Genomic DNA, 24,565 nt, shown 5'->3' with positions numbered 1-24,565 from the left:
CTGGGGACTGTGCACACGTGTTACCTTCCTGCCCTTCTCCTGCACGCTGTTCACCACACGCTTCACCTCGCTGGCGTAGGCCCCTGCTGGATTGGGGTGATCCTCCCGGTAAAGACCCCGGTAGGTGTCTGGGAGAGGTGCCTGTGGGGAGTGACAGCGTCGTGTCATCCGGGCTTGGGGGGGAGCACCGACCTGGTGCCCGCTTGGGCAGTGCATACCACATGGACCCACTCCTTCTGGCCATCCAGGTCTCGGAACTTGTACGGGCTGATGTCGATCAGGGAGCTCAGGTGACCGTGATAAGCGCTGAGGAGGAGAAGGGGGGAGTGGCTCAGGCCCAGGTGTCCCATATTCCGTGGCCCGGCCCCAACAACAGTCTCCCCACCTCAGGAGCCTCAAGGCAGGCCAACGTGACACAGCCCCCGAGTCCTAGGGCTGGGAACCAGCACGGGCCTGGGAGCCCGGGAGCCAGACCTCCTGCGAGGCCGCTTACTACCCAGGTAACGGTGACTGATCATTTGGCCTCTGTGGCTTCAGTGCTCTTCTCTGTGAAGCTGGGGGTGAGGGGGGAGTTTCCTCCTACAGAACTGTAATGAAGCCTGAGTGGGGTAATGCTCCAGCCCTAGGCCTGGGCCCCGTGCACAGCAGACACTCAGTGCTGTCAGGACAGTTTTAATACCTAAACTGTGGGGCCAAGTCTCACTTCCTTACAAAGCATCCTCTGCTCCCAGAAGAGAGGCCCTGGGGGGAAGAGCCCCCTGGTGCGTGTAGGGATGTCTCCATGGGCAGGTCCTCATGCTTCCCTGCACGAGCCCAGGCCCCTCATCCCCCACCTGAGGCACTTAAGGCTAAAGCCTCGCTCATCCCCGGTGAGTGGTGAGCCCAGGCTTCTGGAAAGGGCACTTACTGATCTAATACCACCACATCCCAGTGTCCCGTGTACTGGCGGGCCAGCCTCAGGGCCAGGTCATTGGCTTCTGACCTATGACAAAAAAGGAGGGCGCTGCTCAGATAGCTGTCCACAGGTTTCCTCCTGGGTACGTGCTTCCTACAGAGGAACCTGGAGGGAACGAGGAGCCCTTCCAGCAACAAGAAGATTCTCAGGACGCCATGTGTGAGTCGTTCGACTTTATTCATTTAAAGAAAATTTTATCAAATGCCTTCTGTGTGCAATGAGCGGGGGGTGGGGGGCAAGCAGTAAGTCAAACAGGTCCTGGCCCTCTTAGAACTTTCATTCTACAGTGGGTCTTGAAAGCCAAGCCAAAACCAAAACAAGGAAAGAATGATCACTTTGCTAAGTGCCCCCAAGAGGACCACACAGGGCCTTCCTTTAGATAAACGGGTGGGAGAGGCTGAATTGTGTCCCCCAAACTTCCTATGCTGAAGCTCTAACTCCTAGCACTGAAGAATGTGACTGTATTTGGACACAGGGCTTTCAAAGAGGTGATTCAAATGATGCCGGGAGAATGGGTCCTGGGCCCTGAGCCAGTCAGACTTGGGTCCTTCTAAGAAGAGCTGTGGACAGAGACACGCCACGAGGTGTGCAGGCACAGAAGATGGAGGGAAGACGCAGCAGGAAGGTGGCCAATCACAAACCAGGGAGAGAGCCTCAGAGAAGCCAAAGCTGCTGAGCCCTTCTTCTTAGACGCTGGAGAGCAGGAGTAGGGGAAATACATTCCTGCCACTTAGGTCTCCCAGTCTGTGGTGGTGTTTTGTTAAACGGCAGCCCAGCCAAATACAGGGGTCAGAGAAACTCTGTGAGGAGACACCACCTGAACTGAGGCCCCAGGGGAAGGTTCTAGGTGGCGTGAGCAACACGCTCAAAGGCCTTTGAGCAGGAAAAGTGCTCAAGTGTGCTCAGGGAACTGAGATGGCACAGGCTGGGGCAGCACGGGAGAGGAAGTGGGGAGCCGCTAGGGACCCTGGACACAGGGCCCTGGAAGGTGCTGGGCTTTCTTATCAGTGCTATGCCAAGCTACTGAAGAGGGTTTTTGTTGTTGTCTGAAGATTTTATTTTCTTAGGTCGTCTCCACAGCCGACGTGGGGCTCGAACTCACAACCCCCAGACTGAGTCACATGCTCCACTGACCAAGCCAGCCAGGCGTCCCTGGAGAGCTTTAACTGGAGAAAAGACATGATTTGGTTCCCACCTGGGGAGGAAGCCTCTGGCTGTGTGGGGCTAATGCAGTAGGAGGAGATGAGGGGAGAGCAGAAAGATGGACAGAGGTAGAAGACGACCCGGGGACATGATGGGGGCCTGGGAGAGGGTGTGTGGACTGAGCAGAGATGTAGATGGTGCCGCCTTTACGAGGTGAGATGGGGTGGGGGTGGCAGTAGTGGGAGGGGGATGTCCTCCCGGGAAGTCCCAGGAGAGCCAGGGCCACGGTCCCACAGCGGGTGTTGGCAGAAGACAACCAACTCCTTTTGGACACATCAAGTTGGAGATGGCCCAGAAGTGGGCGGCTGGAACACATGGGAACCATCTGGGCCTGACACAAATTCGGGAATCACCGCACACAGACGCTGTGTAAGCCCATAGGAATGGAGGAGATCACGGAGGGAGAGGGCTCAAAGAGACAGCTGCTCAGGACGGGCCCTGAGCAAGAGAGGAGGAGCACTCGGCCGAGGAGACAGGAGACGGAGGCGTGCCTAGAAGCTGGCAGAAACCCGGTGCACGAAGCATCCTGGAAGCAAGAGAAGATAGCGTTTCCAGAGAGTGCTCACACCAGCTCGATGGCTGAGAGACAGAGTAAGATGAGGGCAGCAAAGAGCCCATTGGATTTGGCAACGCAGAAGTCACTGGAATCCAGTCTGAGTGCGGTGGAGTTAACCAGCGAATGTCTCAGCCCTGGAAGCTCTGGCTCCTGGGCCCAGATCTCCACTCTTCCCAGAGATGCTCTGATTCCGGCTTTGCCTTCTCCCCCGTGGATGACCCCAGGGCAACCTGGATCCTTTCTCTGAACTACTGTTTCCTCAGCTGCAAAGCTAAGATGGGACATTCCACTTCCTAGAAGTGACCAGAGACTGGTGCGTGAAGGAGAAAACGGTGATGCCAGTACTTATCGTTATGATCCAAGTGCCCAGGGGCGGGGTTTGTGGGAATGCTCTCTCCCAGGCAGGCTAGGCTGGTTCTGTGCACACGTCATCATTGCCTAACGCTTCAGCCTCCGTTGCCACTCTGGGCGTGAGCTACCGCTGTCACTACTGGTACCTGTGTCCATTCTCACTCCTCCTCGGCTCCAGGGACATCACTTGCCTGATTAAGACCCTCTGACGGCTTTCCCAATGCTTAGGATCAAAACAAACTCCTCACTTAGTGTGTCCGCTTGTACCAGCTCCTCTCCCTTCAGGTCCTCAAGTGTGCACAGAGCCTTTGCACAGGCTGTTCCGTGTGCTGAGGAACCCTGACGAGGTCACTTCCAAAAGCGTGGGCAGCTTCCTTCCTGTTCATCAGCTCTGTGCCTGACAGTGCTCTTTCAGGGCAGCCTTTCCTGACCTTTGCGACATGCCCAGGGCCCCCCACAGCTTGACCTCATCAGGCCCCTTACTTCTCCTCCAGACAATGACCCCCCTTTTAGGAATTCTGCACTTCTGTGAGGGACCCCTCAATGTTTCTGTTCCTTCAGATGTTTCTGTTCCTTAGGGAGGGAACTAAGGGGATGTTGGCTTAGCCCCCCAAGTGTCTGTGCCGATGTACTCCTAAAGCACAAATCAAGGAATCTACAACCCAGGTAAGCCCCAAGGACGATCATGGAACAGAGGTTACGACATGCCTAACGAAGAGACCAGAAAACTGGATCCAACAGAGCCAGGCCGAGGTCTACAGGCTCAGCCAGAGCAAGGCTGCCTCTCCCGCAGCACACACTGGGTCCACCACACAAAGTTTCACCTGCGTGAGCAGTTCTGTCTTCACCATCTCACCCTCTGGCCCGGGGTGGCGGAGGGAGAATGGGGAGGGCTGGCAGAAGTCCACTTACCCAGAATTCAGGAAATAAAACACACAGAGCTTCTCCGGCAGGGTCTCTGACAGCCTCTGCGCGTAGTCCACGATGTTGTCGTGCAGGTAGCGGCTGTTGGTGTTGAGCATCTGGTTCTGTCTGTGCGCAGCTTGGACCACGAGAGGGTGGCAGTGTCCGACTGGGAGAGAGCCACTGCTGTCACACAGCAGCTCTGCTCGGCCGGTCCCATTGGACCTCCCCCAGCCCCAAGCCATAAACCTAGCTGGAGAAGAGCAGTTGCAGGGGAGAGATGGGGAGGGAAGAGGGGAGCCGCAAGGTGGGGAGGGCAGAGAGGCCCGTTCTGGAAGGGAGACCTGGAAAAGGTGTCCCTGAGATTCTGGCAGAAGAAAAAGGTTGCCAGTAGAAACCCTATCTAGAAAATTCATGTTTTTAGGGAAGCTTCCTGAGGCCTGCTTGACAAAGACATGAATGTGGGGAGCGTCCACAGGCAGGCTTGACTTCAACAAGTCAGCGGGGTCTGGAGGCAATGCTGATTGCCAACAGCCGCGGATTATAACGTGAACTCGTGTTGATGGCTCGCCATGTGCCAAACACACTCAGCTAATTATCGGAATTAACTCACTTGTTTCTCCAAAACACCGTGAGGTGAGTAGCTCCTAGGATCACGTCTATTTTGCAGATCAGCAAAATGAAGCACTGAGAATTAAGGAGCTTGCCCAAGTCAAATAAGTGGAGGGCAGGGATATGAACCCAGGTAGTCTGGACCAGAGCCCCCACTTCTAACCTCTACTTCATTAACCCCTAATGTGTGTGTTGGGTCACAGACTCCCTTTCGTTCCACGAGCTCTGGCAGCCCCACCTGGATAACTGAATTCCTACCTCAGTTTCCTTGTCTACCCCTGAGAGGGTCCTTGGGGCTGATGCCCTGCTGTGACCCCAGCGCTTGGCTGGGGGCCTGCTGTGTACCTGGTCATGGCCAGGTGGACTGACGCTCTCTGAGCTCACCATCGGTCCCATGTGGGACTGGACTGCAGACCCAGGTTTCTGACTCCTGCGTGGTGTATCAGAGCTCCCGCTTGGAAACTCTGGAGTAGCCACACCAGAAAGATGGGGCTCCTCTGGTCAGCTCGGTCCAAGTTCTCCACACCTGTCTGCAATTTCAGGCCCCCCTGGGACCAGGTTCACAGTCTCAGTGGGTTCCCACCCAGCCTGAGGGATGATACTAACCATGAGCCACATTGTTGATACAATCGAGGTATTCTGCTCCCTCTTCGTCATACAAGTACTGCCCTTGGCCCCGGACAATCTTAATAGGATCCTCCGGGTAAAAGAGTCTGCAAGAATCACTGTGGGGACAGCAAGAAGTGGACAGCCACGTCTGAAGACCAGAAGGGAAAAGTCCACCCACCACAGTCCCCCCCTCCTACCCTCCCCCCTATCCCATTTCTGGAAGGGACAAAAGGTCGAAGGGCACAGTGTTTCCCTGCTTCTAGGCCCCCACTGTACCGGTAGCTGGAAAGGACGAAAGTAATGTACCCATCGGTAAGGAGCTGCTAAAATTGAAACTGTTTAAGTCCTGGGAAGGCTACATGGCCTTGCTCATTTCTGCACAGGCCCACGGAGAGGTGGCTGCCCCAGACCACGGGGCTCCGTCGGGCACTGTTTCTTCGCGGGGATGGGTGTGAAGGAGGGCGCCGCCATCAGGTGGCTGGCGCTCAGCCCTGAGCGGTCCTTGCCCCCGACGGTCTCCGCAGCCCCGCGGGGTGTCAGCCCCAAGCTCTAGCCAGAGGCTGCCTCACGCCCCAGTGCCGCGGAGAGTCCCCCTCTCGGGTTACGAGTAGACTTTCTCTAAGGCTTCTTGGGCGACGCGCCCCCCACCTCATGCCCCCCCTTCGTCCGAACTTTCAGCCCCTTCCCGGGTCACCCTCCGGCCAGGCCCGGGAGGTCCTGGGGGCGGGCCAACCCTGGGGGAGGGCGTCCCGGTGCCAGGGCAGAGGCCTCCTCCGAGGGGCAAGGGCTGCCCAGAGCCGGGCAGCGGCCGCCGGTGGGGGCAGCCGGGAGAGAACGCCGTGGAGGCGGCCGCGGGAGCCGGCGGGCCGGGGAGCTGGAGCACGCACGCTCTAGGCCCGGGGCTGGCGTTCCTGGGCTCCGCGCCCGACGTGCGTGCGTCGTGCGCGCGCGCACCGCCCCGCGCCGCCCTCTCGGTACCTTAGCAGCCGCCGCCTCAGGGCCAGCGTCTCGGCCTTCCCGCGCCCTACGGCGGCCATGGCACCCGGCGGCTGGTCGCGCGGGGACTCTGGGCCGAGAAGCCTCTCGCGTGCTCTGCCGCCAAACCCCGCCCCCGCCGCTCCGGGCCCCGCCCCCACCGCCCCCGGGCCCCGCCCCCGCCGCTCCCGGCCCCGCCCCCGCCGCTCCCGGCCCCGCCCCCGCCGCTCCCGGCCCCGCCCCCGCCGCTCCCGGCCCCGCCCCCGCCGCTCCCGGCCCCGCCCCCGCCGCTCCCGGCCCCGCCCCCGCCGCTCCCGGCCCCTGCGGTTTCCCTCGCTGGGAAGGGCTCCACCATGACCCGGACGCTGCCGCGCATGACAGCAGAGTTTTGAGCTCAGGGTTCAGTCTCCGAGTCGCCTTTCTGGTGTGTAAGATGGGTTCCCCCGTGAGCGTTAACTGGGAATGTGTGCCAGGCACCCAGCAGAGGCCTGGTTCACAGCAGGAGCCCCAGGGTAGGAGATGAGATAGTCAGTGCTGGGGCCTGACCTAGGGCTTTCCGGTCTCACGGAGGAACAGTAGGAGGGCGCAGTGTTGCTGCTGGGACTGACCGAGGGGGTCATGGCACCTGCTGCAATCCAGGCAGGGTGAACGGAGATGCATCAACGCTAGGAGAACACACTCAGTGTTGAGGTAGAACGAGGGCTGGGAGGCCTGCCGGGAGACCCAGGGGCCCAGAAAGGACAGGGATTGTGCTCCCAGACACAGAGCTTGTGGGCAGCCGAGGCTGGAACCCAGCTTGGTTCTATCTGACTGTCGGTCCTGTGAGTCAGCAGCAATCGCTGGTCCCCAAGGGGCTAAGAATCTGGGCTACCAGAGAGAGAACCCCAAGTGGAGTGGGGCCCCGGGACTTTCTGCCTTGATGAACCAGAAGAAGGGACCCAGTTTGCAGCCTGAGCTAGCTGAGGAAGGGGAGGTTCCTGCTGTCCCTCCTGCCACCTTTCCAGAGTCTCAGCCCTCTGCTTTGCTCCCTCATTGCTGATTTCTTCATCTATTCCCCCCCCCCCTTCAGGAAGGAGGCCTATGGAATCCTCCTCTTCCACCTCGGTTCATCTGGAAAAGGGGCGTCATCCTCGTGGTTAGTCAAACCACCGTGGCCCACCGTGGGGCTCAGTAAATGTGCTTCCCTCGCTTCAGAAGGGGGTGGCCAGAGGCAGAGAGACACGAGGCTCTCAGTCCTCGAGGCTCAGCTGGGACCTCCAGGTCTCTTGCCCCCAACCAGAGCTCTTGGAGAACTCCGCCCGCTGCGTACCTTGAAACTTGTTGAAATTTGCAGACCTGATGATACACGGTATGAGGCCACAAGGGGGTAGCAGTGGGCCATGAATGGCCTTGTCTGGCCCTAGGCACAGGGAGGTCTGGGGAAGGGGGAACATGGGGTTTCCACCCCAGGAGGATGGGCCTGCCAATCACCCAGGATCAGGACACTGCCAAACAGACCCCATGCCCTGCCAAACAATTTGGAAGGACAAACTGGAGGCTGCCCGAGAACCCAGGCCCAGTCGGCCTGTCATCCTGTCTTGTCTGTGCATCCCTGGGCAGGTGACTAACTGCTCAAGATCCTCAGATCCCTCATATGTCAAATGGAAACAAGGACCCAGATCACATCGGTCCTGTTCTAGACAGGACTGCTTATGGGGTCCAGTGAGTTGCCTGGATGGAGGGAGGAGCAGATTACAAACTGTCAAGTAGGTTCAATTTGGGAGGTTCTAGGCCTTGAGTCTGTCTTTCTAACTCCAAACCCTGTCTTTGTTCTCACCCTGAACAATCTTCTGGTTTGTTCCTCTGGTTTCGGGGGTGCCTCTGACCCCGGGAGCGTCCCCTTGTCCCTCCCTACCCAGAGGGGCCGAGGGGCAGTCGGCAAGGACAGGCACACCTGGACACACAGTGGGGTTTATTACACACAGCGATATCCATCTATACAGAGAAGGGAGGCGAGCCTCTGGGTGGGAGATGGCCAGCTGGGGGACCCTTGTCTGAGTTGGGGAGGCCTCTCCTCAGGGCACCGGGCCCTCTTCCTCTGCACAGCTCATCCAAAAGACCAGTTCTGGCAGGCTGCCCAGAGTTCTCTTGGGTGGGAGAGTTGGGGCCAGTGAGACCCAAACTCCTGAGCCACAGGCCCGTCTCCTTGGGCTGGCAAAGTCCCATCATGACTCTCTTCTGGATGCTGCAAGACACACGGGAAGCAGCAGCCCCTCCCATCTGGGACCCGACGTTCTCCGCACTCACGAATCACGGGGATCAAGAGGCTTCTTCACAGCTGGGTCCACAGGTCGTGATCGGAGAGTGCTTGGCCTCTTCTCTGGGCTGGAGGCCACGTGTTCTCACTGCAGGCTGGGTTCCTGAGGCCTACTGAACTCACTTGGGAGCGTGACCCACTAGGGGTGCTCCCCATAGCTCCCAGCATCCAGCTAGGCAGGAATCTTGTCCTGCCCTGGGGAACCTGGGCCCCAGAGGGCTCCGAGGGGTGGGCAGCTGGCTAGGGCTGAGGCCAGAGGCCAGAGAGGCGGGGACAGCTGCATTTATTGTCCAAGCCCTAGGCCTTTCTGGATGGAGCGGGCCCCAGAGCTCCGGAACTTCTGGAGGTGTTGGGGGGTGCAGTCTCTCTGCTAATCAGGTGGCTGAGGGCCCAACCCAGCATCCTTGCAGCCTCTCTTGAGCCAGGCACTTTCACCTTCGTCTCCTTCCTGGGGAAGCCAAGTCCCATGGCTGCCCCCCCGAGTATTCGATTCCCCTGAACTGGCCTGTCTGCTTTCCTGCCAGCTTCAAAGGCTGATCGTTCTGGGGCTGGGCCAGGCGCCCTCTTGAATGTTATGAGGGCCACACATGGTGCCTCCCGTGAAAAAAATATCAATATATTACTGTTTTTTGTTTTTTTGTGTTTTTTTACAAAATTAAAAACGTCCACACGCATCTGTACAGGTTGTGAGCTGGGTGCGGGGGTCACTGGAAGAGAAAGGAGAGACCCAAAGGTGAGGAGGGAGGCCCCAGAGGCCCCGCCCTGGTCTGGGCATCCTGTCCTGCACATTTCTTCTAGAACAGGTGTGCCCCCAGTCCTCTCATCCCTGGGCAGGGCTTCCACCCCCTCTCAGTGGGGCAGTATGGACAGGGTCCCAGTGTGTGTGGATGGCTTTGCCCTCGCTGGGCCAGACACTGAGTGAGCCCTGAATGACCACCAGGGGGCGGTGTGCACAATCACCCAGGACCACGGCCCCAAACCTTGGGCCATCTGATGGGGCAGTCAAACCTAGGGTCGCGTCGTCATGGGCAAACCCAGCTACTCAGGCACTGTGTGGTGAGCTGCAGATAGCAGCCCCTAGGGGGTCCCCCTCAATGTCCCCCTTCTCCCGGCTTGTCCTAGAGACTCTTCCCTGCGAGGTACCTTATGCCAGCAGCCGGGCACAGGCAGCCCATCGGGGCCCTGGAAAAGAAAAAGGTTTCAGTGATGGGGCTGGGGTACGGGTCATCTCCCTACACTCCATACACTCTTGCCCTGGGTGTCAGGAGGAACGGCCCCAGGAGCTGCCACATGAGGCCCCTGGACCCCACCGAGGCACGGCCCAAATGTTTGTCCCCTGAAGAGTTGGGTCACGAGCCTGCGGGCCTCTCACTGTCCTTGCTAAGGACAAAGCCCCCACGGGGCTTTGCTTGTTGGGACACTGGAGCAGGGGACAGAACCGTGGCCCCGGGAGGATCGGGGACTGTGCTACAATCTGCTGGCTGGGAGATCGCTGCTCTTGACACGAGCTCTGGCCGCTCACACTGGGGGCCTGAGGGTTCTCGGGGAGTTTCTTCAAGAGCATTTGAAGCGCAGTCCAGGAAGCAGGATGCCCCTGAGGCCTGTCCTCGTCCCTGGGCCTGGGTCTGAGAGGCAGATGGGGCAAGCTGAGGCTCGCAGGGTAGAAAGCGAGGTGGGGGGTAGGGGTCATCTGGGGCACCATTAGAGCCAATGCTGGCTCGCTGGTTCGGGGCACTCAGACTCCAGATAGAGTGGGGTGGGTGGGTTGGGTTGCCTCAGGCAGCCCGGAGGGCTGGGGGAGCTGGAGAAGGACAGTGGCAGACACCTCCACCAGCCTGGAGTCCTGGGGGGTAACCCCGGCGCGGGAAACACTTCACTCTGGAGGTACCCCCAGGAGCACAGCCCCCAGAACTGCCGTGCATCCACCAGGAGGAGCACAAGCCAGGGCCCAGAGGAAGTGGGGAGGAGGCGCCAGAAGGAAGGAAGGGAAGGCAGGATAGAGGAGGGGGGTGGTCAGAGCAGCGGGCACCCAAGTCCAGCCCAGCACACAGCACACAGCACACAGCAGGCCAGATCTCATACCGCGGGGCAGGGCCCCCTGGAGCCCGGCGCCCCTCGCTTGCCTCCACATTTGGGATTCTCCTGTTTCAAAGACAAAGGCTGAATGACCCAGGGCCTGGAGTTGCAAGGCTGGGCCACTGCGTCCTCCCAGTAACCCCATACTTTGTGCATATGCCTATCATGCTGCTCTTCTTGTCTTTTCCTCATTGACTCATCAAGCTCCCAGGGTACAAATTAGCACCCCTACTGCATGCATGGGGGACTGAAGAACGAGGACCAGCCTCTGGGGTCCCTCACTCTGAACCCCCTTTGGAAAGCGGCCAGCACGCATTGGGGCTGGGGTGGCTGGGCGTGGCTATCTGCTCTTCTGAGTCTGGAAACGCCCTCCCTGCTGTCTTTCCGGTCTTTGCTGAGCTCCCCGGGAACCCTCCCAGCCCTCGGGCGAAGGGAAATGAAGTGTGGTTCCTTCAGGCCTGCGGTCTGGAGAGCCTTGAGGAGCTGATGTGCCAGAGAAGGAAAAGAGGAAGGTGTTCGGTGGGGGGGTGGCAGGGAAGGATTCTGGGGCACGCAGAGGAGAGGCAGGGACTTGGAGGGGCCACCCACACCAGTAAAAGCCTCCTCCTCGGGACCCACACCCAGAGAGCGAAGGGTGTCCTAACCCCCTTTTAGGGCCAAGGAAGCTGAGAAAAGAGGGGTGGTGACGCCGGCAAGGACTCTGTCCCAGGGCCCAGCCTCCATCTCTGGGGAACGGTGTGGGTCCCCCTGAGCCATTGGAGGGGAGTCAGGACCAGAGCAAGGGAGCCTCCCTGATGGCATGGACAAGCCATGGCGGTCTCTGGGACTTGCAAGGGAGCTCTGAGGACAGAGAAGACACTGGCCTGAGCCCGGCCTGAGGTGGCAAAGACCTGGGCTGGGGCTCCCACTCTGTTCCGACACGTACCACAGGACACGGCTGGTCCAGGCCCGGCGGTCCCGGCTCACCCTTCTGGCCCTTCACGCCTTTCCGGCCTGGGACACCTCGCTCCCCCTGCACAAGGAGGGAGACGGGGATGTGGCCATGGCTGCCAGGCCCAGGACCCCTTTTCCACCCCTCAGAGGGATGGGCCTCCAACTGGCAGCCACCCCATCCTTCTGCCCCCCCATCCCAGCCTCCCCCTACTCTGGCTCCTCTCCTGCTGCTCCCCCTTCTCTCCCTACCTTCTCTCCACGTTCGCTCCGGTCACCTTTCTCTCCTCGGGGTCCAGGGAACCCCTGGCAAATAAAATGAGGAATAAAATGAGGTCTGAGGTTCGCTCTTGCTCCCTGTGCCTCTCTGTGCCCCTCCCATCCGTCACTGCCCCGCCCCCATGCCTGGTCGGGGTACAAACTGGGCCCATGCCAGCTCCTAGGTGACATGTAGGCTGGGTGCAAGGTTGATTTAGAGATGAGCATGCATTCAGGACACCAGCGCTGTTTCCTCCACAGGAAACACCACTGGGCTCCCTGGACAGACCCCCTCAGGCAGAGCTGCCGGCCAGGGGTTTCTCTGACATCCCTGTCCTATGTAGCTGGCGTGGGACAAGCGTGGCTAGGGACAGAGACCCAGGGAACTCGTGAGCGTCTGTGTCACTATCTTTGCCAGACTAAGAAACAGTAAGCTCTGTTCTCTGACTTTGGCGTGATCTCTTCTGCCCCTCCCCACCCATCCATCCATCCATCCGTCTGTCCGTCCATTTGTCCATCCACCCCTGCCACCAACATTTCTAAGCATCCACTAAGAAGTGGGCTGTGGGCTGGATACGGAGGACAGGACAAACATCTGATGTGTCTACCCTCTCCCCCTTTTTATTTTCTGGATCTCAGACTGTTTTGAGATCTTGAACTTGCTGGCTAGGGACAGGCTGCCCCTCCCTCATGCCTGCTCTGGCCGGTAGCAAAGGGCTGGTCTGGGAGGACATTTCATACGTAAATCAACAATCCCCCACCACCCCCTTGATCTGCCTCTCTCTCCCACAAGCTGATACTTCCGCGGCCAGGAATCATCCCTAGGCCAGGTGACAGGAAGCCGGGGCCTCCCCTCCAGCCCAGATCCCGCCAGCATTGTTCATACTCGACCATCCTCAACTATTTCCTGGGTCCGGTCTGCCTTTCCTGAGGAAACCCCCATAAAACTCTGCCCCCCAACCCCTTTCTCACCCCCCACCCCCGACCAAACCTGGTGCTTTCCCACGGGGCCCTGCATAGCGAGGTGAGCCCTTCTCTCAGGAAACCTAAGTAACCCGTTCTTCCTTCAATGGCACTGGCCTCTCTGGGTCGTCACTCGGGTCACCTCCATAAATTAAAACCCCACAGGGAACAAATGGGACACTTCCCTGACGGTCTAACAGGACAGGCAAGAGGGCAGAGAGGATGGTGGTCAATGCTCAGGGACACAGGATGAAGCAGAGACCAGGGGGTCCCCTGGAGAGGGGCTGTTCTAGCCGGCTGTGAGGTTGGGGAGCCTGAGCAGAATCCCCACGGCGGCTCGGCCCGGTGGAGTGGGCGCGGGGCCAGCGGCTTGCCGGGTAGAGCAGGTGGGCCTGGCCTTGAGATGCCACTCTGAGTTGTGAAGGTAGCCGCGGCCACACTCCGCGACCTCCCTGGGTCCAGAGCCTGAATGGGATTCGGCATTGGCTTCTTCTCTGGACCCGTCTCAGGGATGGACCACCATCTTCCTCTCCAAGGGGTCACTCTCTCCTTCAAGTCCAGGGAGGACACCAGAATCCCTGCAGCCCTGATTCTGGTCCCCGTTCCCCTTGCGATAGCTGCTGGATTTTCCTGGGGACCACCCTCCCTTCTTAAAATCTGCTGACTCCACCCTCAGCTCTGGAGGGCGGCCAAGTTGATCTTTCAGCATTGACCCAACTGGGGCCGGTGAGAATTGATGAGACTTTTCTACAAGAAGAGAGAGTGAAGCACATAGTCTTTCTCCAGGGTTTGGGTCTGGGAGGATGTGGGTCTGACACTGCCTCCGTCCCATCACCACATCTAATTTGAAACGACACCCCCACCATGGAAGCATGGACAAGGAAGCATGAGAGGCTGGGTTGTGTGGATTGTGTGTTGTCCCTACGGATTTTTCAATTAGGAGTTAGTTTAAGCCAGTTTTCTGTTTTCTATTGTTGGCAACCCAAAGACACTTGATCCGATCAACTTTGGGCTAGTATTTCCTCTCCTCTCCTTCCCACAGTAATGTGCTAGCTGAAGCTTCATCTCTCACCAGGATATTGCAATACTGCTCTCCTCACCTTCCTGTTCCAATGCAGCATCCTTCCATTCAGTTATCCATCACCCCTTCACCCATCATCCATCCACCCATCATCCATCTATCCTTTATCCATCCATACATCCTTCTGCCCATCATCCATCCATCCATTTATCATCCACCTACCCATCTACCATCCATCATCCATCCACCCATCTTCCATCTGCCCACCATCCATCCACCATTCATCCATCCACCCACCCACCTCCCATCCACTCATCTTCCATCCATCCATCATCCACCATCCATTCACCCACCATCCACCCATCCATCCATCCATCTTCCATCCATCCACCCGTCTTCCATCATCAATTCACCATCCACCCACCCACCATCCATCCACCCATCATCCATCCACCCATCTTCCATCTACTCATCTTCCATCTGCCCTACCATCCACCCACCATCCATTCATCCACCATCCATCCACCCATCATCCACCATCTATCCACCCATCTTCCATCCACCTATAATCTACCCATCATCTATCCATCCACCATCCATCCGTCATCCATCCATCCATCATCCATCTACCCATCTTCCATCCATCCATTATGCATCCATCCGTAATCCATCAGCCACCCATCCATCAGCCACCCATCCACCATCCATCCATCTGCCATTCACCCATAATCCATCCATGCATCATACATCCACCCACCCATCAAGTACCTACTCTGGGCTGTGAACTAGACTTGGCACAGGGGACACAGGGGGAACCAGTCTGTTGGAGTCCCAGCCCTGGGGAAGGGGGTCATATCCGAGCCCAGCAGATCAGATTATTGTACGGCCAGTGCAAAAGCAGAAGCTATACACAGGAGCCTGATCACAGTGAACGATGAGATACTTACATCTAGTCCTGGCTCCCCGGGTCTTCCCTGAGAAGAGACAAAGAAGACGTGTCAGGGGCCAGGGAAGGGGTGCTGGGAGCACTACTGCTGGGATGCTCAGCCTTGTGAGTTGTCCACAAGCCCGATTTATGGCCCTGGGATGGTGTGGTGCAGGGGGTTGAGTCCCCAGAGCTGAGTAACACCGTAAATGTGCAGCCATACTTGGAAGGCATCAAAAGAAGGTCATTACCTTCTCTCCTTTGGTTCCCGGCAGCCCGATAAGACCTGGCGGGCCAGCTGGCCCCTGGGTAGAAAAGAAACAGGTCAAGAGGCATGACAGTTATAGGAATTCGTGCCCCAGAGAGATAAACAAGGCTCATGACACTCACAGGCAGGCCGCTGGGGCCTCTGTCACCTGACACACCCTTCTCTCCCTTTGCTCCGTCCAAGCCCTGGAAGCAAAGAGGAGATATCGGTCATGGGGAAGGGCTCAGACAGCAGGACAGGAGAGCCTGGGGCCTGAGTGCAAGCTGGGAACTGCAGGGCAGAGAAACAGAAACCCCAGTTTCTTTTCAGTGGGAACAGTAACCAAAGCCCACATATGGGCTCCCTCGCACCCATTTCACAGATGAGTAAAGAGATGCAGAGCAAGGGGCAGGGACAGGTCCAGCCTCACAGCTGAGTGGCAGCAGGGCTGAGGAGCAGTTGGATTTCTGAGCTGGCCTCCCCCACGTGGGGCACACGGGCAGGCCACACTCAATGGTTTTAATTTAAGAGCACAGAACATGACATTAGGTAATACACACCAAACCCAAGACTTCATGTCCAGGCTGTGGGCAGTTGAGAGACAGATGTGTGAGTGGGGGGCACGGGGGAAGTGGGTCGGGGGGTGAGGTGGGGTGGCCCAAGGAGGCGGAGGCAGCAGACAAGTGCTCAGGCAGAGGGACAAGGTTAAAGAACAGAGTCCCAGCATGGGGCTGGGTGGGCACGTGGTCCGAGGAAATCAGGGAGGTTGGGCTCCAAGGGATCCAGAACCTTCAGGCCCTGGGATAATACAGAGCGGGTTTTGGGCCAAGTGTGGGGCCCTCCCTGCCCATTAGCAAGGCTTTCTGGAACTATCCATGCTGGGCATCGCAGTGAGTAGAGGGATTTCCAGAACTCACCTTGGGACCCTGGATTCCCTGAAGGCCCTAGAGGAGGAGGAGAGTGGTCACAGAAGCTTAGAGGTCACTCACTGGCCCCATGGCCCTGACCTCTGTGGCCTCCCAAGCCCAGACCCAGGCTCTCCTGTATTGCTTGATGTGACCCCCTCCCCACCAGAAGTCCTGTCTTCCCCTGGGTCACAGCTCCAGGCCTGGGCTCACCACCCCCTGCGGATCTCAGCTACTTCACATGTAATGGTCTTACCATGGGGCCTGGGGGACCAGGGGGGCCGGGGGGCCCTGGTGCCACTATGATCTGGGCCTAGGAAACAGTCAAAGATGGGTTAGTCATCTAACCCCCCGTCATACCTCACTAGCCCATGGTTGAACACAGTGGACATTGCATGAGCACTTCTGGGGGTGGGGCAGCTCGGCCTTGAGCCACTGGGCTGAGTCTCCTTCCTGCCCCCAGAAGGCCATTGCCTGGTGGGGGGGCCCAGGGGCTAGCCTTCGGGGTTCTCAGACGGGCCTCAGTTGGAGGACACAGCCCGAGGTGCCCCCCTCCCACTCCCTTGCTGCCCTGGCTTTGGTCAGGCCAGGTGGCCTTTCTGTCCCAAGGCTCGGAGCCCCAGCTGGCCTGGGCCGGGAATTAAGGGGAGACCTTGGTCCTCAGCAGCCCCCCTTACCAGGCTCTCCCGTAGACTGTCAGATGCCGACTCTCCCTTCTCCCCCTTGGGCCCGTCGGTGCCCTGCAGGACAGGATGGCCTTTAGCCCTTTCTGCCCATCACCAGACCCACCGCCCGAGGTAGGTGCACTTCCCCTGCCTTCCCCATGAGACCCCCAGTGGGAGCGATGAGTTGGCATTTACAGCTCAAAGCAGTTTCCCCTAAATCGGTGACAGACACGCTCTGGGCGCCCAGCAAGGGGGTTTCTGGAGAGCACACTGACAGTGGTATAAACTGTCTCCTGTGGGGCAGGGGGCACCCAGGTGCTCTGGAAGCAAAGACCTCTCTCGCTGAGGGAGCCCCGTGGATGGACACCAGATGCGAAGAAGGGCACCTGCTAGCTACTTGAACCCGCAGCTCTTCCCGCCCAGCCACCGTGACTGTGACGGCGGGTACTGAATCACGTGGCCAGCCACCACTCTCGGCCCGTCGTGCAGGCCCTCCTGAGTGGGAGATTATCCCCATTTTAGAGGCGGGGAAACCGAGGCCCAGGGAGGTCAGGACACTTGTGCAGTGTTCCGGAGCCAGCAGGGGACAGAGCAGGACGCAAATTTGAGCAGTCAAGGGGGGCTCTAACCATCTGCCGGCTCTGTTCCACCTTGGTGGGGGGTGGGGGGGTTTGGGAAGTCCTTGCACGGAAGAGGAAGAGAATGTGGAGGCTCAGAGAATCCAAGCTGCCTTTCAAAGGCTCAAAGGCTTGCAGCCCCTGGGCTGGGCGGAATTGGCAGGGCCCTAGCGATGCCCCCCTCCCCCATGGCTGCTGTGGGGGGAACACATTGGCCTTGGAACCCCATGGGGGCAGAGGAGGGTGGACCCCGTGCCCCACCTACCGGGAGGCCCGACAGGCCCATCTCTCCTGCCTCCCCTTTGGGTCCGGTTGGCCCAGCCTCTCCTGGGTCTCCTTTGGCTCCTTTGGGACCCTGCGAACCACAGGAACAGGGTGTCGGTGGAACTCAGCAGGCATGCTCCCTTCCCTCACCACAGGGGGCTTCCCGAGAGCTTACTCCTGACCACACCAGACTCCCACCCCCACTTCTTCATCCTGGGTCCCTGGCTCTGACCCAGATGATGAATGCACCGAGGGGCTTGGATGAAGACAGGCATGCGGCGGGGGGGAAGGGGACCAGTGTGGGGAGGGGTGGAGGGAATGAGACTGGGCAGCCCCTGTAGGGGCCCTTACAGGTCTTGGGGTGGAGGGTTGACCCTGTGCTCACATCTCAGGAGCTGGTGGTGGGAGCCCCCAGACCCCACGTACAACCAACCATCCACCCAATGCCCCTCCCAGCCACTCATTGCCTCTCTCAGCCAATCACAGAATCATGCATCCAAAACGCGGCACGAAAGCCACGGCCATGAATGTCCAGTGACGCCCTCGACCCCATGCTGTGCACGTGGGGACACACCAGTGTGCACTTAAAGCCATACTCGTGGGACCCAGAGCAACGGGACCGACGTTAGCTAATATTTGAACACTCTGCTCTAGATCGCACCCTAAGTGTTTTACACACACACGATTATTTAAGGCTTACACTTGGGACCCAAGACTGCCAGAAAGCGAGCAACTTGCCCGAGGTCTAAAGGCAGAACCAGGACAAGCACCCTGGCTGCACATTCTGCCCTGTGCTAACCCTGCACACACACACACACACGCACACACACACGCACGCATACACACACGTCCACACACAGCCCACCACTAGGCACCAGCATCGCCAAGCAAAGAAAAGGCCCAGAGACCTTCTCTCCGTCGATTCCTGGGGCACCAGGCAATCCCAGCTCACCCTGGAAGGGAACAGAAAGCAAGGGGGTTATGGTGTCCCATGGTCCCCGAGAGGGCCTTGTGGTCCCTAAAGTGGGCAGAGCCTAGAAGGTGTGCCCTGGTCCCCAGCCCTCCTCAGCAACTCCAGGCAGATACAGACCGGGGCTATAATTTATAGTCTAGGGGGTGAGAGCTTGGGAAACTGAGGCTCGGGGAGATTCAATGACTCGTGGCAGGACACACGGCCCAGGGCAACAGCTGGGACCAGATCTCGCCTGATTTCCAGGTCTCCTGAGCCAGCCAGGCAGCGGTGGGTAAATGATGGGTGCGGGCCATAGGAACGGCTCTGTCTGTCATCTGTGGGACCTGGGGACGTCCTGAGGGTTTACACGTGGGAATGAGGCTTTCAAGGAGGAGCGAGGGCCAGGAGCAAGACATCCAGCTTGGTTAGGCCACTTTCTCTGAACCCCCAGGAGTCAGGCCGGGATGCCAGGAGAGAAGCGGAGTGAGCATGGCAGACAGGAGAGGGGAGGTGGGTGCTGGAGTTCAGGGGCTTGGAGGGGGCTACACAATGGGCCCATGAACTCACCTTGGCTCCAGGGATCCCTGGGGGCCCTGGAGGCCCCTGTGGCCCAGGAGGACCCTGTGTGTGAAAGCCAAACTGGTCAGTGTGTACGCAAGTACCCCTCACCCCCACCCGCCAGGAGCCGGGGCTCTGGCTGGCCTGCAGCAGCGTCAAAGCTACTCACTGGGGGCGCCTGGGTGGCTCAGTGGGTTAAGCCTCTGCCTTTGGCCCAGGTCATGATCCCATGGTTCTGGGATTGAGCCCCGCATCGGGCTCTCTGCTTGGCTTTCTGCTTGGCAGGGAGCCTGCTTCCCTCTCTCTCTCTGCCTACTTGTGTTCTCTGTCTGTCAAATACATAAATAAAATCTTAAAAAAAAAAAAGGCCCCTCACTGACTGCTTCCCACCCAGTCCCCCCACTGTTGTCTTTTGGGGGGGGGAAGGGAGGTGCCACCAGGGGCCAGGTGGGATACCACGGAGTCCACTGTGACGGTGGGTCCAGAATCCCCCTGCCTTCAGAGCCAGTATCCCCCAAACACTGATTTCTTCACAACACTCCCCTGCTCAAGACACTGCGTTGGCTCCCTATGGCCTCTTACAGCAAGCAGAAATCCCCCGCTGGCATTCAAGGTCAGCCAAGAATGTTATCCCTGACAGTGGCCCAGCACGGCCCTCTCTGTCCCTCCCACGAGCTCTCTGCCCATCGGCTCTGCTGCCTGCAGTCTAATGCTGGACAGTCCTGGGCCGCGTGAGTAAGGGACGGCGTCTGTGGTGTCTCTAGGTCTGACCCTGCTCCCAAGCTCTAGCCCAGGTGTCCCACAGGCCACCTGCCTATCGTGGCTCATTATTACCCTCCAGGCCTGTGCCCCCTCCTCAGAGCCACACCCTGCCCAGCCCCTCATCCCAGCGACCTGTGCCCTCCTTGCTGGCCCCCCCACTGAGACATCTCTGGTCTTCCTGTCTTCCTCCATCCCCCACCCTGGCCCAGAGCCCACCTGCACCCTGCCTGCCTCCAGCTGCCCCCGCACCCACTCTTATTCACCTTCCATGCCATTACTCAACCAGCCTGCCCACAATATGGGTATATATATATTTTGAAGACTTTATTTATTTATTTGACAGAGAGGGAGAGCACAAGCAGGGAGAGGGGGAGAGGGAGAGGGAGAAGCAGACTCCCTGCCGAGCTGTGAGTCCAACGCGGGGCTCAATCTCAGGACCCTGAGATCACGACCCGAGCTGAAGGCAGACACCCAACCGACTGAGCCACCCAGGCATCCCCACAACATGTATTGGGAACCTCACTTCTGGCTCAAGAACCAATGTTGACAGCCCACTGCCCATTGGGCAGAGGCACCCAGAATCTTCCTCCCACCTCCCTACACTCAGGCTGGCTCTTCCTGTGTGTGCAGGCCCTCAGACCACATCACAGCACCCCACAGCACCCCGTGCAGGCCTGGGATGGGGCCATAATTACCATCAGTGTGTACTTCCCCGAGGCCTGTGGGAGAGAACTGAATGAAGCTCAGGAGGGGTCAGGTGCCGAGGCCGGGTCCAGTCTCTGATGCCTGCCCCTCGCCCTCCCAAGCTCCCTTTCCTGGGAGCTGTGAGCGGCTAAAACCCAACCCCTGCCTCCACGGGGAAGAGGTCCCAAGTCTGCCGGACCATCGCGCAGGGCTCTGCAACTGCGCATCTCCTGAGGCTCCTTGGGGGCAGACCTGGCTGCCGTCATCCTCCCCCAACAGCTACTAGAAGACGTAGCCCTCCAGCCTGTGCTCCCTGGGGAAGGTGCCAGGAGGGCCTGCTGGTACTGGACATCAGGAAATGGTCTGTCTCCTGCCCCTGAGCAGAGAGCTTCCCTTTTCACTTTGGCCTCTGGAGAGCTCGGGGTCACATAAGCCATATTCACGGTAGCTCTTAGCATCTGGGGTAGAGGGTGCTCAGCACAGCTCTGATTTCCTTATCAGACACACCTGGTGAAGCTGGGATCTTTGTGCTAAGCTGTCCCCCCACCCTTGTGTAAAGAAATGCAGGACCGATACACTAAGTATGTGGTTGTCTCCTCAGGAAAAGAACCAGGATGCATCCCGGTCCTGCCAGGAACCTACCTTGAGGGCGTCCAGAATCCTGCCATCGTAATCGATCACCACCGTGTCTCCTTGCTCACCCTTGAGGCCCTGAGGACCCTGAGGCAGAGGAAGAGGGAGAATTTCAGGGCAGGGCTGAGGCGGCCGCATGTGTACCTGAACCCAGGACCCTAGGAACCTGGCCCCCACAAGGGAAAGTCCGTGTGCTGACTCAGCTGTAACCAGATGGGACCCCCAAGAGCTCATCCTCCAATCTACGTGGTCACAGGCATCCCAGTCCCTGAGAGACACTCCAGGGCCTGGGCAGCAGGTGTCCGGGGCCTGGAGCCAACAGAAGAACACGCTCCTGCCTTGTCTGGCTGCCAGTCCTGTGGGAACCCAAGTCCCCTGAGGTCTCAACCCAGAGTTCTCCGGGGAAAACAGAAGTCTCATTCTGATGTGAAGTTCTTCTGATTTCTAAATGTCAGCCATACAAACATGCAGAAATCAACACGTTCCCCGAAACGCCCAGACACCGTGTAGACCAACGGCCAGCTCGATCTCAGCCTTGTGCCTCAGTGTCCCAGGCTCTGGTAGAAGCTGTGCACGCTCACGTGTGCGTACGACTGTCTGCAAACGCAGGTGTCCACACCCACCTGTCCACACCCACTCGCGCTCTAATGGAGGCCCTCCTCCCCCAACCCTTCCTCCATAAACCTCCCTCCGCCCCAGGCTGCTCTCTGCTGGGCCCACTGTGAGGGACGGGCAGCACTCTGCTCAGGCCTGGAGCCAGCCCCCTGCAGAGAGCCCAGAGACCGTAGCCAGGGGTCCTCCCTTGCCACAGGCTCCGCAGTCACGGTCCCCCAGAATCCCACGCTCAGTGCCCAATCCAGCCCCTGCCACCTGCGTGACCAGGCTGTGGGCTTAGCCTTGTTCTTTCCGGAGGAGAAAAGCAGCCTCGGAGAGTGTTCAGGCTCGTGATTGCTGGAGGCCACCGAGCAAGGAATGGGACCCCTGGTGTTGACCTTAAGGTGGGTTGACAGCGGCTGGTCGCAAATGATGGGAGACCAGCGGGGGGTGTGGGGGGTGACTCTGCTTCTGGAGACAGGGACAAACTGTAAGGTGGGGCAAGGCACCCTGCCGGGGGAGGGTCACCCCCACTCCCTCCTCAGGTGATGCACAGAATAAGACAAGACTCTGGGAGGGCGGACACTCAGCTGGGGATGGCTCGTTTTCACACATGCGTATTTGAACATTTTACCGAAAGTAGGTATGGTGAGATTGAAAATTTAAAAATCAGTAATGAATGATTAAAAAAAAAAGACTCCCATTTCCCGGAGCTCCAGGGCTCCTCTGGGGTCTCCCGCGGGAAATGATGGGGGCATCTGAAGAGCTCCAGGCCCCTGGGTTCCCCTGGCATGGCCAGAGGGGGGACTCACTTACCCGCAGTCCTGAGACTCCGTCCGCACCTCGCTGGCCGGGCTCTCCCTGGGGAGACGCGAGGTTGCAGCCACGTGTGCATGGCTGCCCCATGCCCCTCCAGTCCCCAAGTCACCCAAAAGTGTGGGGCCCACGTGCTGGAGCCCCAAGGGACCTCCGTATGCAGCCAGTGCCCTAGAAACAGAGCTCCTGGAAGAAGGGCCCATGGGAGCCCCCTCGGACTCCACAGTGTGTAGAGCTGGGCCACTGAGGGATGGCCTGGCTTCCCCAACTGCAGAATGACTGAACCACATGGCCAAGCTCACGAGGGGCAGGGGGGCTTATCTTTCACCCAAACCTGTGGCCACCCCTGGGGCCAGCCTCTGACGGCCCCCGCAGAACCAGATCCCAGATCCCATGCCCTCCCACGACTCTCCAGTTAAAATGGCAAAAGGGAAAAAAAAAAAAAAAAAATGGCAAAAGGAGGCAAAGCCACATGACTCCAGGATGGGGGCACAGGTCTGAGCTGCGCACTGCGAAGCACCTTTGGCCCTGGGGCGCCGTCCACACCATTTTCTCCTGGAGGCCCCGTGTTCCCTGGCTCGCCCTGCAATAGAGACGTTCGCAGTGAGTGAGCGTGCCAGGGGCCTGCTGGGGCTGCAGGCTTTGTGATTCCTGGGGAACATGCCTGAGCCCCCCTGGGGCATAGTTAGGGCCCCTGGGGGGGGCTCAGGTGACATTTTGGAGACAGGCTGGCAAGGGAGCAAGGATGATACCCTTGTCCTACCTTGGGGACAGGGTGGAGTGGCCGCCACCCCCCAAACCCACACTGTGAAAGGGCTGCTAGGGGCCTCATCAGACCGCTGGGAGCCAAGGGAGGTGGGAGGCAAGGGGCCCTCTGGGGGAGGCACAGGTACCTACCTTAGGGCCTGGGAGTCCGGGGAGCCCTGGCTGGCTTGGAATCCCGTCATCCCCCTGAGGAGAGAGCAGCTGAGGCTGCAGCCCTTAAGCCCTGGTATACTGGCTTTGGCTGTCTCCCCCACCCTGCACTCCCCTGCCCACCAGCCCACCAGACCTCTGCGGGCACCAGCATTGGTCACACTGGGTGGGGACAGGGTGGCGGGGCAGGGCGGGACCCCCAGGGCCAGCCCAGAGCACACATGAGGGGGGCTGGTGTACGGAAGGGAGGGGCGGGCAGGTGGAGGAGAGGGGATTGGCTCCTTCAGTCAATACATGTGAGTGCGTCTGTGGGCTAGGCAGATAGGGTCCCTGCTCAGTGGTGGAGAGAGGGGCCTGAGGGTGAGGAACTATCCAGATAAACCCACAGCACCAGGCCAGGAGGTGGAAGCAGTGCTGGGAAAAGAGTGTAAGGGGGTGGTGGTATGGAGGGACTCGGAGCGACCTAGGGGAGATTTTTGGAGACCTGGCAAGGGAAGGGGTGGAGAGAGATCACCCCAGGCCAGTGGTTCCCAAACTCGAGTGCATGCCAGTATCATCCCAGGGGAGGTGCGGGACAGACCACAGCTACACGTTCTGGTCACCAGGGGGACTCCTGAGTGGCTCAGTTGGTTAAGCGTCTGCCATCGGCTCAGGTCATCATCTCAGGGTCCTGGGATTGAGTCCCACATGGGCTTCCTGCCCAGCAGGGAGTTTGCTTCTCCCTCTCCCTCTGCCCCTCCCCACTGCTAGTGCTCTCTCTCTGTGTCTCAAATGAATCAATCAAATCTTTAAAAGAAATAAATAAAAGTCCTGGTCACCAATTCTGATGGGCGCAGGGTGTGTCCACACCCCCACCCAGGGGATTCCCCACTACGATTTAATCCCATTCTGATACTTGTCAACCTGGAGAGAGTGTTGGATCCCACAGGTTAAGGGCCCAGTCCTATAAGACAGCACGCCCCCACCCCGGCACCTGCCACTTTAGGCACCAGGAGGAAGCTGTGTTATAGATGGTCTGTCATAGACTGAGTTACAATGACCTCCTCCCTGAGTTCCATTAACTTGCTAGAGCGGCTCACAGAACTCAGGGAAACACTCTACTTAACCAGATTCCCAGTTTATCATAAAGGATAGAAGTCGGGAACAGCGAGATGCAGCGGGCAAGGCATGGGGAAGGGGCGCGGAGGGTCTGTGAGCTCTCTAGGATTGCAGCTCTCCCCAAATCTCCCCGTGTTCAGCAACCAGGAAGCTCTCAGAACCCCCATCCTTTGGGGTTTTTACGGAGGCATCATCAGAGAGGCCACAGGTCAGACTGGTTCA

The 24,565-nt window shown here is 58.9% G+C and overlaps 2 protein-coding genes across 10 annotated transcripts in view; both read right to left on the bottom strand.

Annotated features, from left to right (window-relative positions):
* Window positions 1-6,290, bottom strand: part of PHYKPL (5-phosphohydroxy-L-lysine phospho-lyase) — a 36,157-nt gene extending 29,867 nt beyond the window's left edge. For 2 of the 4 annotated variants that reach the window (XM_045999090.1, XM_045999088.1), the window contains exons 1-6: window positions 6,168-6,269; window positions 5,187-5,305; window positions 3,978-4,137; window positions 908-982; window positions 219-306; window positions 25-141 (exon numbers count right to left, since the gene is read on the bottom strand). In XM_045999090.1, coding sequence (XP_045855046.1) covers window positions 25-141; window positions 219-306; window positions 908-982; window positions 3,978-4,137; window positions 5,187-5,305; window positions 6,168-6,226 — 618 coding nt within the window. In that variant the 5' untranslated portion in view covers window positions 6,227-6,269. Of the gene's footprint in view, window positions 1-24; window positions 142-218; window positions 307-907; window positions 983-3,977; window positions 4,138-5,186; window positions 5,306-5,837; window positions 5,867-6,167 lie in introns of those variants that run through there. The other 2 variants (XM_045999087.1, XM_045999089.1) reach the window with 2 other exon arrangements.
* Window positions 6,291-7,252: 962 nt separating this feature from the next.
* COL23A1 (collagen type XXIII alpha 1 chain) overlaps window positions 7,253-24,565 on the bottom strand; it is a 296,135-nt gene continuing 278,822 nt past the window's right edge. For 3 of the 6 annotated variants that reach the window (XM_046000994.1, XM_046000999.1, XM_046000995.1), the window contains 18 exons: window positions 23,228-23,281; window positions 22,851-22,913; window positions 22,331-22,375; window positions 20,930-21,007; window positions 18,851-18,904; window positions 18,240-18,284; window positions 17,333-17,422; window positions 16,463-16,525; window positions 16,042-16,098; window positions 15,798-15,824; window positions 15,024-15,086; window positions 14,885-14,938; window positions 14,656-14,682; window positions 11,719-11,772; window positions 11,462-11,548; window positions 10,543-10,602; window positions 9,604-9,642; window positions 7,254-9,167 (listed from right to left, as the gene is read on the bottom strand). In XM_046000994.1, the coding sequence (XP_045856950.1) occupies window positions 9,165-9,167; window positions 9,604-9,642; window positions 10,543-10,602; window positions 11,462-11,548; window positions 11,719-11,772; window positions 14,656-14,682; window positions 14,885-14,938; window positions 15,024-15,086; window positions 15,798-15,824; window positions 16,042-16,098; window positions 16,463-16,525; window positions 17,333-17,422; window positions 18,240-18,284; window positions 18,851-18,904; window positions 20,930-21,007; window positions 22,331-22,375; window positions 22,851-22,913; window positions 23,228-23,281 (963 nt within the window). In that variant the 3' untranslated portion in view covers window positions 7,254-9,164. Of the gene's footprint in view, window positions 9,168-9,603; window positions 9,643-10,542; window positions 10,603-11,461; window positions 11,549-11,718; window positions 11,773-14,655; window positions 14,683-14,884; window positions 14,939-15,023; window positions 15,087-15,797; window positions 15,825-16,041; window positions 16,099-16,462; window positions 16,526-17,332; window positions 17,423-18,239; window positions 18,285-18,850; window positions 18,905-20,929; window positions 21,008-22,330; window positions 22,376-22,850; window positions 22,914-23,227; window positions 23,282-24,565 lie in introns of all 6 variants that reach the window. The other 3 variants (XM_046000997.1, XM_046000996.1, XM_046001000.1) reach the window with 3 other exon arrangements.

The sequence above is a fragment of the Meles meles genome, chromosome 3, assembly GCF_922984935.1.
Source record: "Meles meles chromosome 3, mMelMel3.1 paternal haplotype, whole genome shotgun sequence".
NCBI lineage: Eukaryota > Metazoa > Chordata > Mammalia > Carnivora > Mustelidae > Meles > Meles meles.
Note: the sequence above shows the minus strand (reverse complement) of the source record. Positions and strands in the feature narration are given on the sequence as shown.